This window comes from Antechinus flavipes, chromosome 2 (assembly GCF_016432865.1).
Source record: "Antechinus flavipes isolate AdamAnt ecotype Samford, QLD, Australia chromosome 2, AdamAnt_v2, whole genome shotgun sequence".
In the NCBI taxonomy this organism is placed as follows: Eukaryota; Metazoa; Chordata; class Mammalia; order Dasyuromorphia; family Dasyuridae; genus Antechinus; species Antechinus flavipes.
This window is the reverse complement of record NC_067399.1, coordinates 51,419,085-51,433,656: the sequence shown is the minus strand read 5'-3', so window position 1 is coordinate 51,433,656 and position 14,572 is coordinate 51,419,085. Positions and strand designations below refer to the sequence as shown.

General features: G+C 46.8%; 1 protein-coding gene across 1 annotated transcript; it reads right to left on the bottom strand.

The window, feature by feature from the left end:
* Positions 1-1,539: 1,539 nt before the first annotated feature.
* On the bottom strand, positions 1,540-10,670 carry MVD (mevalonate diphosphate decarboxylase). The gene is made up of 10 exons (XM_051974797.1): positions 10,488-10,670; positions 8,302-8,372; positions 7,330-7,444; positions 6,059-6,199; positions 5,558-5,757; positions 5,013-5,087; positions 4,603-4,821; positions 4,018-4,133; positions 2,898-3,006; positions 1,540-2,313 (listed from the first exon to the last, which is right to left on the bottom strand). Exons 1-10 carry the CDS (start codon positions 10,555-10,557, stop codon positions 2,233-2,235), a joined length of 1,197 nt encoding a protein of 398 aa, XP_051830757.1. The 5' UTR covers positions 10,558-10,670; the 3' UTR covers positions 1,540-2,232.
* Positions 10,671-14,572: the final 3,902 nt, after the last annotated feature.

The following is a 14,572-nucleotide window of genomic DNA, read 5'->3' as shown; positions in this document are numbered from 1 at the left end:
AAGACCACTCAAAGACTGTCCATTTAAAATCAATTTTTTTTTTTTTTTAAGAAAAGCAAACACATAGTCAATGGCTTAAATTCTGGAACCCTCCAAGAAAAATTTGGCAAAAGATTGGTCCTCCGGGCCACTGCCCTAAGAAACATCCTGACTTCAGGGATAGTGCTCTATCCACTGCACCATCTACCTGCCCCTGATAATTATATTTCAACACAATTGCTGTGCTTTGTAGTTCGATGTATTCAAAAACATGACTCTGAGAAAGGGGTCGACAGGGTTCACTAGAAAGGGAGCGGAACTTTTAAAAGTTGCCCTGATCCAGACCACGTCCTAACTGAATGCCCTCCACAATCTTTGTTGATCCTCTTCCTCAAATAGGACCCAGGAGAGACATTTGTCCTGTGAAGGGCTCTTGCCACCAGTGCCCATGCAGGACAGAAAGGAATAATTATGCCCTGGTTGTAAAACCCTGACACATAACATAGCATGAGTTCTCCCATGAGGAGATATTACAGCTATCGCCTCTTTTCTCCTAGAAGTTAACCCTTCCTTTTGTGGGCTTAAAACAGCAGATGGGGCAATGAGGACATCTGAGGTGATGAGGGATGATATGGAACCAAACACAGGGAAATTCTAAACCAAATATAATAGAACCATCGGCCACTCCTTACAGTGACAGAAAGAGCTAAATTTGTATTGTCAATGGAAGATGCAGAAGAAACAAGAGCCTCTAGAGCCCCAGACTCAACCATCAAGGGATACATGTTTTCTTTCAGTTGGGGAAAAACCAATTCAGAACCAACCCAGAGGGCATGATAAGTGTTTGCATTCTTGTCATTCAGGACACTGGACCTGCAAGAACCTTGGCCCTCCTTAACATCTGGCTTTCCCTGACCTGCAGCTGGCTAGCTTCTAGTGGAGTGTCATGGAGTATTGGTGCAGGGGTGATAAGTATAGGGGAAGAATCCTTTTGGAGTTTAATTCCTTTTAGCTTATTTACATGGTTATAGTACTGTTTTAAATGTAAATGTAATTGTCCACCATAGTGAGAAAATGAATGTTTTGGATAATCAAATGTTTGACCTGGTAAGCAATGGAAGACGGATCCAGGATTAATCACTGAGGATTGAGAGCACTGACTGGGCTGATTAGAACCCAATCACTCGTTGGAGATCTAGGGCCACCGGGATGAATGTGGATTATCACTGTAATGTACAAACCGAACACTTCCCTTCAACAGAACACTAGATAAGAGAGGATGAAATAGCACTTCTTTCTGGGGTGAAATATTCTACTTCTGCTGCCTCTTAGGCAAAGCTGAGCCCTGCCTCTGCAGAGGTACCCATCCTCTCCCCGCCCAATCTGGGGATTACGGAAGATTCCCAAGGGAAGGTGGTCTCTTTCTACAGAAATATGAACAGGATCCATAAGTAAGTCACTTGCAGAATCTCCTTCTTTTTTAGCTTTGTAGAGTAAAGTAGCGCTGAAGCCCAGCGTTAACTTGCCATCACTGGCTTCAAAGCAAGACCACTCAAAGACTGTCCATTTAAAATCAATTTTTTTTTTTTTAAGAAAAGCAAACACATAGTCAATGGCTTAAATTCTGGAACCCTCCAAGAAAAATTTGGCAAAAGATTGGTCCTCCGGGCCACTGCCCTAAGAAACATCCTCCCTCCGTGGGCTCCCAGAGCTTAGATGGCTCCATTCAATACAGATCACAAAAAGTTGACAACAATCCTGCACAAAAGACATTAACCATTTTTCCCCGCTTTGAATTTTGTTGAAGAGCAGCAGTGAAAGTCGGGGAGGGACAAGACCCTCTGCCACCAACTCCGACAGGATCTGATGTCATTTCTGGCCTTCCTTTATAGAGATGGGCTAGGAGGGGGAGAGCTGTCTGGGGTGCTCGCCACCAAGCCACTACCTCTGTCTGTCTGCAGAGAGCCAAGAGAAATCACACAGGGAGAAGTGAGGTAGAGGTGACGGACACCATGACAGAGACAGCAAGCCGTGGTCAATCCAGTCCAGTTCCCAAAGCAGAATCTTTTCTGGCGGCATCCTTGACAAAATTCCCTGCCTGACAATATTTTCCAGCCAGGTGCCGGAACTGGGAAACCAGCCAGAGCCTTGGGAAGCCGATCTTTGCCAGTAGTACCAGCAGTTGCATCAATGTTCCCCATCTCTCAATAAGACATCTCTCCGGGGAGCACGATGGCTTGAGATGGCTCCTGCTCAGGAGGCCGGCTGAGGCAGGCCGTCGGGGCCCAGGAGGTGCTGCTGGGGATCTTGCAGGACCTGGGGTCCAGGCCCCACCTGTAATGAGATGTTCAATGCAGGATTACATGGCCAGGCAAGAATTCCACTTAGCTAGCCTTCCCACCAGGACAGCAGCGATAGGGAGGGACACGTCCTAAACTCTCCCCATCCCTTCCAGGCAGAAGGTCGCCAGCCCCACACAAAATGCCAGCTTTGGGAGGCTGGCTTGGAAGCCTTCTCTGTTCCACGGGCTCATCTGCCTGAGGTCACCGTGGCATTTCCCACGCAGCCTCCCGCCCCCTCAGCCACAGATGGGGCAGGTCGTCCTGTCACATGCAGATCATGCACTTAGGAACATGGGATTTGCAGAGGAAACACTGGAAATGCTGGCAGCCCCCGGGCATCTGCACTTCCTCTAAGTTGTGGTCCACATCATGGCCCACAGTCTAGCGGAGGGCAAAGCAGAAGTGGCCTGAAAGCCCTGGGGCAGGGGAGGGAATGCATGCATGCAGAACTGGGGACCTCAAAGAGGTGTAATGATGGGAGGACACTGTGAAAGAGGTGGCCCTCCTCAGACAGGACAAGCACAGCCTGCCTCCTGGCCCCTGGCCTGGGGGGCTTCTCTGGGGATGGGGGATCACCTGGGTGGCAATGATGTATCTGATTCCTCCAGGGCACGGCTCCATGGGCAGAGCAGATTTCAGCTCTTCTGAGAGCTCCACAGGCTGCACCGGCAGGCCCTTCAGGAACCTGGAGGAAATGGCAGGAAGCCATCAAACCCTTCACACCAGACAGCCGAGGCAGCTGGGACAAAGTACCAGCAGAGACACCCAGCCCTCCCCAGGTGGGATGGGATCCTTTCAGCCCTCTTCTTTGTTCCATGGCTGTCACTGCCAGGTGACCAACCTCCCAGTAATGAGCCTCCCAAGGCCCAGGCTACTGGGGGATTAAACGGGCAGGGAGACGGTCCCAGAGCTTGTGCTACACACACACACACCCAAAAAATCTACATTAAGTTTTCTAAAACATCATGCTTTCTACCCAAAACACAAGTCTTATCTGCACAACAGTGTGCAGCCTGGAGCCATGAACCTGAACCCCATACAGCTCGCTTCTCTGTCCAGGTCTGCAAGATCTCCACGGGCTAATTCCAAAGCTGTCCTTTACCTCCAAGCCACAGGTTCCCTCTCCCACCGGCCCCACACAACAGAAGGCGCCGGGGGGGAGGGGGGGGGGGGGAGCAGCAGCAGCCCTGCCCCACCAAGAACACTGGAAGAGTCTTCCAGAGTGCTATCCACACTTGGCAGGTCAGAATTTGGCTCCCTGGGAGTCCGAGGGGTGAGCCAGCCACCTCTGTCCCTTCTCTGAGGCCGCCCCAGGCCGACACCACTGCTCGAGCACTGGGGCAGCGGTGTCATGGCTCTCTTCAGAAGGACAGCTGGCTTCTGCATGGGCAGCAGGAGGACAGGACACTGGCTGGGAGGCCCACTTCCTAGTGCAGACCTCCTAGACTGACCAGGGCTGCTCCTGGACTCAGAATGCTACCCCCATCATTAAAGAGCGTTCCCATGGTCCTAATATCACAAACCCCATTTCAAATAGCAAATTAAGGCCAATAACAGCCTCAGGGATTTCCAGCTTAATCTTCTGGCTGAAGCAGATTCTATTGCTCTTTGTATCTCAATACATACACCATCCATAAGCCAGCTGCAGCCAGAGAGGAAAAGGGAAAAAAAAGAGGAAATAGTTCATGCAACTCACTTGTCTCCATTCACCTCCGGGGGGAAAATCTGCTTTATGACAGCAACAAATTCATCCACTGTGTCTTCCAGGGTGAAGATGACAGCATTGGGACCTGCATCGAACGTGTAAGCCACCTGAAAGCAGGAGAGCAGACGTGCTGCACCTGTGACTGCCCCGGGGCCTTGTCCTTAAAGCCCCAGAGCCCCGACTTCCCTAAGAGGCGCCCGAAGGCTACTAAGGAGAGGGTCTAACAGGACCACTCCATCCTGCCTGAACAGCCAAGGCGGGAGAGCAGTTTGCAGATGCCCTACTCTAGAGATGGAAGGGAATCAGCAGGAGGTGGAGAGGGACCAGAGAATCCCGGCCACAGGCCTGTTCTGGGGCCTTCCCTCACCCCGCTTCTGCACACCCCAGTCTCCCGACTGCCTTTCTCAGGGGCTGGGAATACACACCAGGCGCCCCAGTCCCCCAGGCAGGTGCCGATCCCCGCATTCTCTGTGAGTTTAGTTGGGAGTCTGACATCTCTGCTTTGGGGAAATCGAAGGGCTCCGTGTCAAGGCTCTGTATGAATAGTTGCTGCTTCCTTGGGAGTACCCACTTTACCTTCGTCTTGCCATAGTGGGCATTGAAGCAGTGGACCAGGCTGATGATCTGCCGAGACGTGTCATTGAGGTAACAAATCGGAGGGAAGGTGTCCAGGCAAGTAGCATGGAACTGGTTGCTGTCCTTCATGGTCAGCTGGCCAAAGCCCTCAAAGTCCCGCTCCTTGATGCACTGCGCCATCTCTGCCATCCTCCCTGGCACTACAGACTCAGCCCGGAACTACAAAGTGACAAGGGGAAGGATGGGGGGTGGGAAGGAACTGGATTGGTGGAACCTCCAGGCGAGGGTAGAAGAGGCCCTGAAGTTCTACAACCATAACTCCTGAGAGGCCAGACTGCCCGGGGTGTGGTGGGCAGTGCCAGCGGCCCCCATCCACCCATCCCTGAGAGCCCCCTCGGGCTGAGCCTTACTTTGAGCAGGGAGCTGGTTTCTACGCTGGTCTGCATGCCAGCTGTGCTGCCCACTGGTTTTCTCTCAGCGCTCACCTAAGCCACGAAAGAACAGTTAGGAACCAGAGGACAGCCCCTCGAAAGTGTCCCCCTCCCAGCACGACCCAAAGGACGCCCCTGGGAGCTCTGGGCGATGCCCACTGCACGACGTGCTGGAGAAAACACAGCCCAACTCGAGGCAAGGTTAATGCCCATGAAACAACCACAGCCCCACAAAGAGTTTTAAAGAAGGTCCTGGAGAAGCTCGGGGGAGACAAGGCGGGGTGGTCTTGGTCAGGGAGGCAGGAGCTGAGCTGGAGCCAGGAAGCGTGGGCTGCGGCACCAGGGAAGGAAGGGGACATGCCTGTGGGGCAGCTAGGACTGTCCTGTCAGGGAGGGAGGGTCCCAGGGCTGGGCTTCATCTGCCAAGCACCCAGGACTGCGTCTGTCCCAGCCCCGAGGGAGGAGCCGCGGTCTCTGGGGCCAGGGACATCCCGAGGAGAAGGTCCGCTCCCAAGCCCACTCACCACCAGGACAAGGACGCGGAGCTCGGGCCAGTGGGACTCCGGGGCGACCTGCTGGGCGATGCTGTCCTTGCCGTCGGGTCTCTCTCCCATGAGCCACTGCACGAAGCCGCCCAACATGCTCCGACAAGCACTGCCTGAGCCCTGCCGAGCCACCTCTGAGAGCTCGCTCTCGACCCCGTAGAGCTGGGCCAGAGTGTAGACTGCGGGCCCGGAAGCAAAGGGAGAGCAAAGAGACAAAAGGTGAGGCAACGGGGGGGTGGCCCCAGTCTCTGGCCCAACAGCTGGCGATAAAGGTACTATCTGCAAGCGGGAGGGGGGGGAAGCTTATTTGTGGAAGCAGACACCCCCGGAGGGCTGCCCAGAACACTGGTGACCAAGTAGCTGGGAGAGCCCAAGGGGCGGCGAGAGGGGAGGGCAGCGAGAAGGGAGGGCGGGCAAAGGAGCGACGGGACCCTCTCAGCTCCAGGGCCTCCCGAAGGCCCCGGGCCTAACACTACTCACCCAGGCAGGCATAGCCCGCTGCCGAGGAGGCCAGGCCCGCGGCCGTGGGGAAGTCGTTCACTGACGCGATGTGCACCTTGTAGGAAAGAGGGACGGAGTCGCCCTCGCTCCCGCTCCTCCTTTTACGAGCCAGGCGACGGACTGTTGGTGGAGAAGGGAAGGAACAGAGCTCAGTCCTACTCCGGCTGGCCTGCGCCCCTCCCCAAGCTTCTGCCCTTCCTGGTCCCCCGGCCAAGTACAGGGCCCCACACAGGGCACCTGTCGTGACTAACAACAACAGAAGGCGGGCAGCCCCCAGCTCGTGGCATTGCCCCGACCTTCAAGTGCCAGTGCCAATCACAGAAAATGAGAATTTCCACATGACAGGTACTGGGTTATAAATATAAAGGAAACCTCCTGATATCCTAAAACCAGATGGTAAAATAGAAACTGAAAAATCCACTGATCACCTCCTGAAAGTGATCCCCAAATGAAAACTCCCAGGAATAGTATAGCTTAGTTCCAGAATTATCAGGTCAAGGAGAAAATACTATAAGTAGCCAGAAAGAAACAACTCAAGTATTATGGAGCCACAATCAAGAAAACTCAAGACAGAAGGGCTTGGAATATGATACTTCAGAGAGCAAAGGAGCATGAATTACAATCAAGAATTGACTACTCAGTAAAACTGAGAATAATTCTTCAGGAGGGTAAATGGAGACCCAATGAAATAGAGGACTTTCAAAAACATTTCTGATAAAAAGACCAGAGCTAAAGAGAAATTATAACTTTCAAATACAGGATTCAAGAGAAGAATAAAAAATAAGAAAGAGAAAGAAAAAGGGATTCACTAAGATTAAACTGTTTACATTCCTGCATGGGAAGATGAAACTTGTAACTTCTAAAAATGTTATAATTCTTAGATCCACAGAGAGCATGCATGTGGTTGACTATGATGAGATAGAAAAATATTAAAAATAAATAAATGAAATTGGGGGAGGGTAAGAAAGAGGGATGCACTGGGAGAATGGGGAAGTGAGAGAGAGAATGGGATAAATTATCTCACATAAAAGGCACAAAAAAGCTCTTACAGCTTCTAATCCCCACAATGTTCTGGGTTCCTCACCAACCCTTCTGCCACCTTAATTTAAAGGAGTTAAAAAGATGGAAAACATCATCCTAATTTACTCTCTTTAAATTAGAAGAGCCAGTTCCCACCCAAATGAAACTAGGAAAGAAGAAGGGCATGGGATCCAGAGCCAAAGGAACCAGTCCCGTTCTCAAGCACTCACTCTCTCGAAGGCAGGACTGTAATCGGGGGTGCCCCACATCTTCTTCCTTGCCATTCAGCCAGATTCGGTCCTCTTTGAAGTCCCGGCTGATGGCTGCTGTGGTGGTGGTTTTTAACTAGGAAAGAAAAATCAGGATCACCTCAGCTTTCAGGAAATAACAATAGCAATCAAAAGTGAACTGATTTTTCACCCATCCAAGTCCATTTTAATACCTACAACTATCTATGATCTCCTTTTTAGCTATTTATTAGGGAGCCAGATGTTACCTTTATTTAGCTTTACAGTTTTTAAGACAATACGTGTTCTCTCCAGCCCTGAGTTCAAGAGACATTTACCACAATGTGCAAGACAGGTGCTGTGCTAGGTGTTGAATATTCAAAAATACGAAAAAGGCCCTTCTGTTGGACCTTATACACAGACCCAAAGGGATCTGTGATCTCACTTAGAAATGAGGCAATATGTAGAGCACCAGCCCTAGGGCCGGGAGAGTCTAAACTCTTAACACCCACTAGCTGGGTGACCCTGGGTAAGTGAAAAAAGAGAAAAGGAGAGAGAGAGGCAGGGAAGAAGGAAGGAAAGGAGGGAGGGAGGGAAGCCATAAAGTCAGGACGACCCTGATTCAAGTCCCACCTCTGACACCTACAGATCCTTCTGTGGCCCCAGACAACTCTCTAGGACTCTGAGTAGCAGAGAAGGTTCCAGTTGCATTGGGAGAGAAGCCGGCTCAGCCAGGGTGTGCCCCATGATAGTGACTCATAGGTCTAGTCCTCAAGTCTATTTTAGAAATCAGGACACAGGGAGAGGCAAAGGTTGCCTAGCTTTGCAGGGTAGGTGGTAGAATCCCTGGGGTTGGTCCTATAATCCCACCTGCCAGCTGGGGTTCTAGTATGAATGGTTTGGGTCCCTTGTTTTTTAGTGTAGAAATGCTGGTCCTGTGCAGTTGTCATCAAAGTCCTCTGGGAAGGGTCATACCTGATTCTGGTGCAAAGTGACACTCAGTGAGGAATTGATGGGCAAAATCAGCTTTTCATCACGTTTTCCCCCTGGAAGAGCAAGCACAGCCAGATCACTGCTGTTACCCCACAGGAAGCAATCTGAGCTCCTGCTGCTCCACAGGTTTCTGCTCGAGGCATTCACATCCAACTAGGCGAGAACCTGTAGTTCAAAGGCAGCCAAGTCCTTTCCCTCCCTTCTGTTTATGCAAATCTTTCAAAACTTAGTTCAAGTCCCATCCCTTTGAGAACGCTTCCCCAGAATAACCTCTCTGAGCTGGTACAAAAATCCAAGTGACCATCCTTTATCTTCTTCATCATCTCCCAATTTACCTGCCTGTTACCTTTACTTCTTCCTCCATCCTTCCTTCTGCTCATTTAAAACTCTCTTTAGCAAACCGTTCCCCTAGGAAAACACCCTGTAGTTGGACATTAGTGGCATTTACTTCAAAAATGTGAGGACTCTCTCTACTGAGGCAGACCAAACCCTCCCTACTCCTTTACAGACTATAATTCATGAATGTTCATGTCATGAACTGATGTCTTCATATACTTAGGTCTTTGGACCCCAGACAACAGATACACAGAAGTCTATTCAAAATGATAATCAATAGCCTTGGAGTGAGGGGTGATAAGGAAGGGAAGGAGAAAAAAAAGATTTGAAACTCAAAATCTCACAAAAATGAATGTTGAAAATTATTTTTACATGTAAAACATCAAAAAAAAATTATAACAACACAATAATAGCTACCATCCAAATAGTAGCTATTATGTATCAGACACTGTGCTAAGCACTTATAAATATTATCAAATCTGGTTCTTATAATAACTCTGGATGGTAAGTACTATTATCTCAGCTTGTGCAGTTGAAAAAAAAACAACAAACAGAGGCAAGTGACTTATGGGGCCCTGGAGCATAAATAGGGCTTTCGTGGCCTTTAAGAATGAATGTATGAATGAGTGTAAACTCTTGAAAGGATGGACTAGAGACCATGTTTTCCGACCTTCCTAGTATCACACATTCAACAAATACTTTGTAAGCCTCTTGCATAGACCTGTGCCAAACTCTGAGAATTTTTTTTAAAGACGTAGAAAATCAGGCCTCAGTGCTTCGGGAGCTTACAATAAAATAAATTTGACAAAATGCTTTAAGATTTACAAAGTTCTTTCCTCAAAGAAGAATCTGTGATTGTCAGAAGTAGAAGCAGATCATCTTCCCTGGTTATTCCTTCATTTTATAAGCCTTAGAAAATTAAAGGGCTTTATCTAACATCATTAAAACAGGCAAAGCCTGGAATCGTGCCAGAATTTTTCTGATTTCAAGTTTAGTTTTAAGTCTTTCTGATTTTAAGTTTTTCTGATTTCAAGCCCAGGATTTTTTTTCTCTGTAAAGCAGGTTGTAACGCACAATCACCTCCATTTTGAGGATTTGTATTTGATCCTGGAGGCAAAAGGGAAAATTGAAGTTTACTGAGTAAGGGGGTTACATGATTTCACCCCCTCTCTCCCTGCACGTGTTTTAGGAAAGTTCCCACTGACAAGCAGCTGAACTATAATGAAAAGAGTCTTGGAGATGGAGTAAGAGCAGCTCCTGGCACTGATTAATTAGCTGTGCGATCCCTGGGCAGTCAGGGGCTCTTTCTGAGCCTCCTTTGTAAACTGAAGCAATTGAGCTACAGCAAGGGTTCTTTGCGCAGGCAATGGAACCCTGACAGTCTGGTGACGCTATCCACCAGTTCTTGGGATGTTTCTCGGTTATTTATTTATTATTTTTATAAATTATTGTGTAAGTTGTTATTTTTATTTTTGAATTTTACTTAAATTTTGCATCGCACTGAATTTCGTATTTTATTTAAAATGTTAAAATTTATTATAAAGTATTATTTATTATTAACATAAATGACGTTTTAGGTAAATGACCCTATTTTGTAAGCATATTTTTATGTTTACGTATTTTAACTGAATATTATTTAATTATTGCGCTGAAGATGTCCTTCCCTCCCGCCCCCCAGCGCACAGATCTCACTCAGGCCAAGACCGCCTGCTTGGCTGGTCGGTCACTCGGACCCAAAGACCTCCGGAACCCAAAATTCGGAGCCCGGCGTTCCGGGGGGGACGTTTCCCCGGACCCCTCCTCCCCGCTCCAGCACCTCCTTTCCCACTCACAGTATTTGATGACTGCGATGTTGGTGGGGGCGGTGCAAGTGATAGCGACCAGGGGCTTCTCGGCGGCCATGGCCCAAATCGAACCCCAAACCCCGCACTTCAGACAGCAAGCAGGACACCGTCAACCCACCGCCAGCACAACCCGCTCATGCCCGAGCCCTAAGTGACAAGGCGGCCCACACACCGGAGGGCCCCGCCCCCTTTGCTCACGCGCTCCGACTCTATTGGACGACTCGGCAGCAGCTGCTTGTGCTTTGACCAATCAGACTCGGGGAAGGATTCTCGCAGCCAATAGGCTTGGATCGAAAGATAGATCTGGAGCGCTCGGCCGCCCCTCAGGCGCGTTGGTAGCTCCGGTTCGAGTAGGCGGATGCTGGTACCGGAAGCGAGATGAAACGACGTCAGGGCGCATGCGCCTGACATGAGAGCCCTGGGTCGTGTGTGTTCGCGTACGCACTTGTTGGACTGGCCAACCCCAGGTCCGTTTTACCGGCTTGTCCACTTCGAGTATAGATCGCAGAGACTGGTGGCCCCCGATAGGTGTAATTTGTTACGGCCACCCATTTTCCCCTTTTGCTTGTTGGTGGAGCGAAACTGAACCGTCATTTGACTACCGTAATACTAGTAGTAGCGCGCCCCCAAATATGAGGAGAGGGTCGATCAGTCGGTATTTATTAAGCTCCCACTGTATACCAAGCTCTGTGCTAAGCGCTAAGGATGCAAAAGGAGGCAAGAAGTCCCTGCCCCCAAGAGGCTTCCAATCTAATGGGAGAGATTAGGAGCAAACATATCAGAAGCGAGCATTCACAGGATAAACGGAGATAATTAACAGAAGGCGGGTCTGGCATTGAGAGGGGCCGGGGAAGCTTCCCGTAGAAGGTGCCGTTTTATTTACTTATTTTTGAAGTCACGAGATTTTTTTTTCTCAATAGTACTTTATTCTAAATATTCATAGTTTCCAACATTCACTTTTGTGGGTTCCAGATTTTTCTCCCTGTCTGCATTACCTCCCCCTCCCCAGGACAGCAAAAGTAATCGGATATACGTTAAACGCGTACGATCCTTTAAAACCTATTTCCATATTTGTTGTGTTGTGTAAGAAAAACCAGACCAAAAAGTGGTGGGATGTTAGCAGCTCCGGGAGGTCAGCAGTCAGCAGAGGAGGAGGAACCACAGCCAAAGAGAATGTCAAGCTGTGGAATGTTTTGTTCCAGGTACACGATTACAATACGTGGAAAAGGCCGTTTTGTTTTTCATTTATGGTTTATTCTTATGTATTTTACCAGACCTGTGATTACATTGTGGTTTGCAAATACGATGTCCTTAATAAACCGATTATAGATCAACAGCATGAAGGGACTTTGGAGACCATCTGACCCAACCCCCACATTCTAGTATGTGCCGAGTACTTTACAAACATCTTACTGGGTTTTATTCTTCTCCACATTTTTATAGTTGAGGAAATTGGCAGGCTACCCAGTGACCTTGCTAATAAACGTCTCAAATCTCCCTGAGCCCAGACCCGCTGCTCTCGTCATCACTTGGCAGCCTCTGGTTCCTTCCTTACTCCTCAAGTGAGAAACAGAGGTCTGTGGACGGCTAAGGATTTGCTTAAAGTAATCATTATAGATAGGTAGGGTACACTTTTCCTTGGTCTGGTAAGTGGCGGAAGTACTCACAGTAACAGATTCACAGACTTTGGACATTTAAGTCTCCATTTTAAAGCATTTTGCTGGCCGTGTCCCAAGAATGAGACCTGGATGCCTCCAGGTGGGAAGAATGGACAGATATAATGTAAAAAAGATTAAACTGGTATTCAATAGAGCTGGGATCTACTTTGGGTAAGCCCCTCACACACAACCTTACCTCCAACCTTAAATTGCCTCCTTCCTAAAATAAAAGCTGTTCATTCCTTCTAGCACCATCATTCTCAATTTCTCTAAGTCTTCTGGCTACAGACATTGTTGCATTCCTTTCCTGAGATTAAAAAATTCCATTCTCCATGTCTCTTTTCAACAATGAGGTGATTCAGGTCAATGCAATAGACTTGTGATAGAGAGAGCCACCTGCATCCAGAAAGGACTGTGGGGACTGAATGTGGATCACAACATAGTATTTTCACCTTTTTTGTTGTTGTTTCCTTGATTTTTTTCTTATTTTTTCCCTTTTTGATTGATTTTTCTTGTGCAGTATGATAAATGTGGAAATATGTATAGAAGAATTGCACATATTTAATATATATTGGATTGCTTGCTATCTAGTGGGGGAAGAGGGAAGGAAGGGAAAAATTGGAATACAAAGTTTTGCAAAGATGAATGTTGAAAAATATCTTTATTTTGAAAATCAAAAGCTGTTATTAAAACAAAACAAAACAAAATGCCATTCTCTCTTCTACCACTGTTGTTCTCTTCTGCCACTTGACTCATGAAGCTGCCAGGATGGGAATGGGAACAAGCTTTCAGGATCAGGAGAAAGAAAGAGAGAGAGAGAGAGAGAGAGAGAGAGAGAGAGAGAGAGAGAGAGAGAGAGAGAGAGAGAGAGAGAGGAAGGAAGGAAGGAAGGAAGGAAGGAAGGAAGGAAGGAAGGAAGGAAGGAAGGAAGGAAGGAAGGAAGGAAGGAAAGAAAGAAAGAAAGAAAGAAGAAAGAAAGAAAGAAAGAAAGAAAGAGAGAGAGAGAGAGAGAGAGAGAGAGAGAGAGAGAGAAAGAAAGAAAGAAAGAAAGAAAGAAAGAAAGAAAGAAAGAAAGAAAGAAAGAAAGAAAGAAAGAAAGAAAGAAAGAAAGAAAGAGAAAGAGGAGGGAGGGAGGTTAGAGACAGAGAGAGAAAGAGAAAGTTGCCTACAGCACTGAGAAATTTAGGGGCTTGTTCTGGGTTTCAAAACCAATGTGGATCAGAGGCAAGACTTAAATAAAACCTTCCTGGTTGTAAGGCCCAGCCTAATGAATAACAGGATAGACTTGATTAACTGGCTCCTGGAAATTGAGTGCAAATTTGGAATGACATCATGAAGCAGAGAACTGAAGAAAGTGTAAAGTTGGTTATTGTTGTTGTTTTTTAAATAATTGAAATTAATGGTTCAAAAAGAGAATAACAGGTATTAAATAACTGTAAAGATGTGTTTGCTTCTTGTATGTCTTTATAAGTGATGGGAAAGTTGAATTAGAGATAGCCCACATTTGGTTTCTACAAAAGATTGGCCATGATGGACAAAATAACAAAATTCATTTGGGGAAGCAAGAGAATTAGAATATCAGGGGAAATAATGGAAAAAAAAAAAAAAAAGGAATGAAGAGCTCTTCTGGACCTCAAACTATTTTACAAAGCAGTATTGGTTTAAAAAATAGAAAAAACAAATCAATGGAAGAAACTGAACAGTGAAAAATCTGAAATAATTGAACTAATATTTCATCATTTGATAAATTCCCAAACTGGAAAGTTAGCTGGCCAAAATTAGGTTTAGATCAACATCTTTCAACAATAATTCAAAACAGAAGTATGACCTGATGATCATACCATACAATTTAGAATAGTAGATCACATACTTAGATTTGTTTCACCAGAACTACGGCGTACATACAACTACACCAGAAACATAGATCAACTGCTTAGGGAAAAAAATGTGCACAGTTTTACAACTCTTTAGGATAGTTCCAAATTGTTGTCCAGAATGATTAGATCATTTCACAACTTCACCAATAATGTATTAGTTTCCAGTTCTCATTTAATTTCTCATGTCAACTCTGTGACATATCAAAATTTCAATGAGGAAAGTCTCAATATAAAAGGAATAATTGTACCGCTTCTGCAAAATTGCATCTGATACAACTAATATATATGTATAAGTGTGTGTACCCATGTGTAAGATATACACATATAATAGTGTATGTATTTATATATACATACTCTATATTTATATCCCTATTTTGGATATCAGGACTATAATTGTCTCATAAAAAGAATTTGGTAGACTATTTTATTTTTAACAATATATACTATTAAAGTTATATGTTTTTTGAAAGTTTTATAGAATTCACTTGTAAATCCATCTGATCCTGGATTTGGGGATAGGGGATAGGAGGGAGGTTCA

Coding starts and splice junctions, on each gene's coding strand:
- MVD (XM_051974797.1), bottom strand. CDS start 10,557: ATGGCCGCCGAGAAGCCCCTGGTCGCTATCACTTGCACCGCCCCCACC. Junction 7,445..8,301: donor TCACTTTGCACCAGAATCAG/GTATGACCCTTC, acceptor TTTCTTTCCTAG/TTAAAAACCACCACCACAGC. Junction 3,007..4,017: donor CCGGAGGTGAATGGAGACAA/GTGAGTTGCATG, acceptor CATTTCCTCCAG/GTTCCTGAAGGGCCTGCCGG.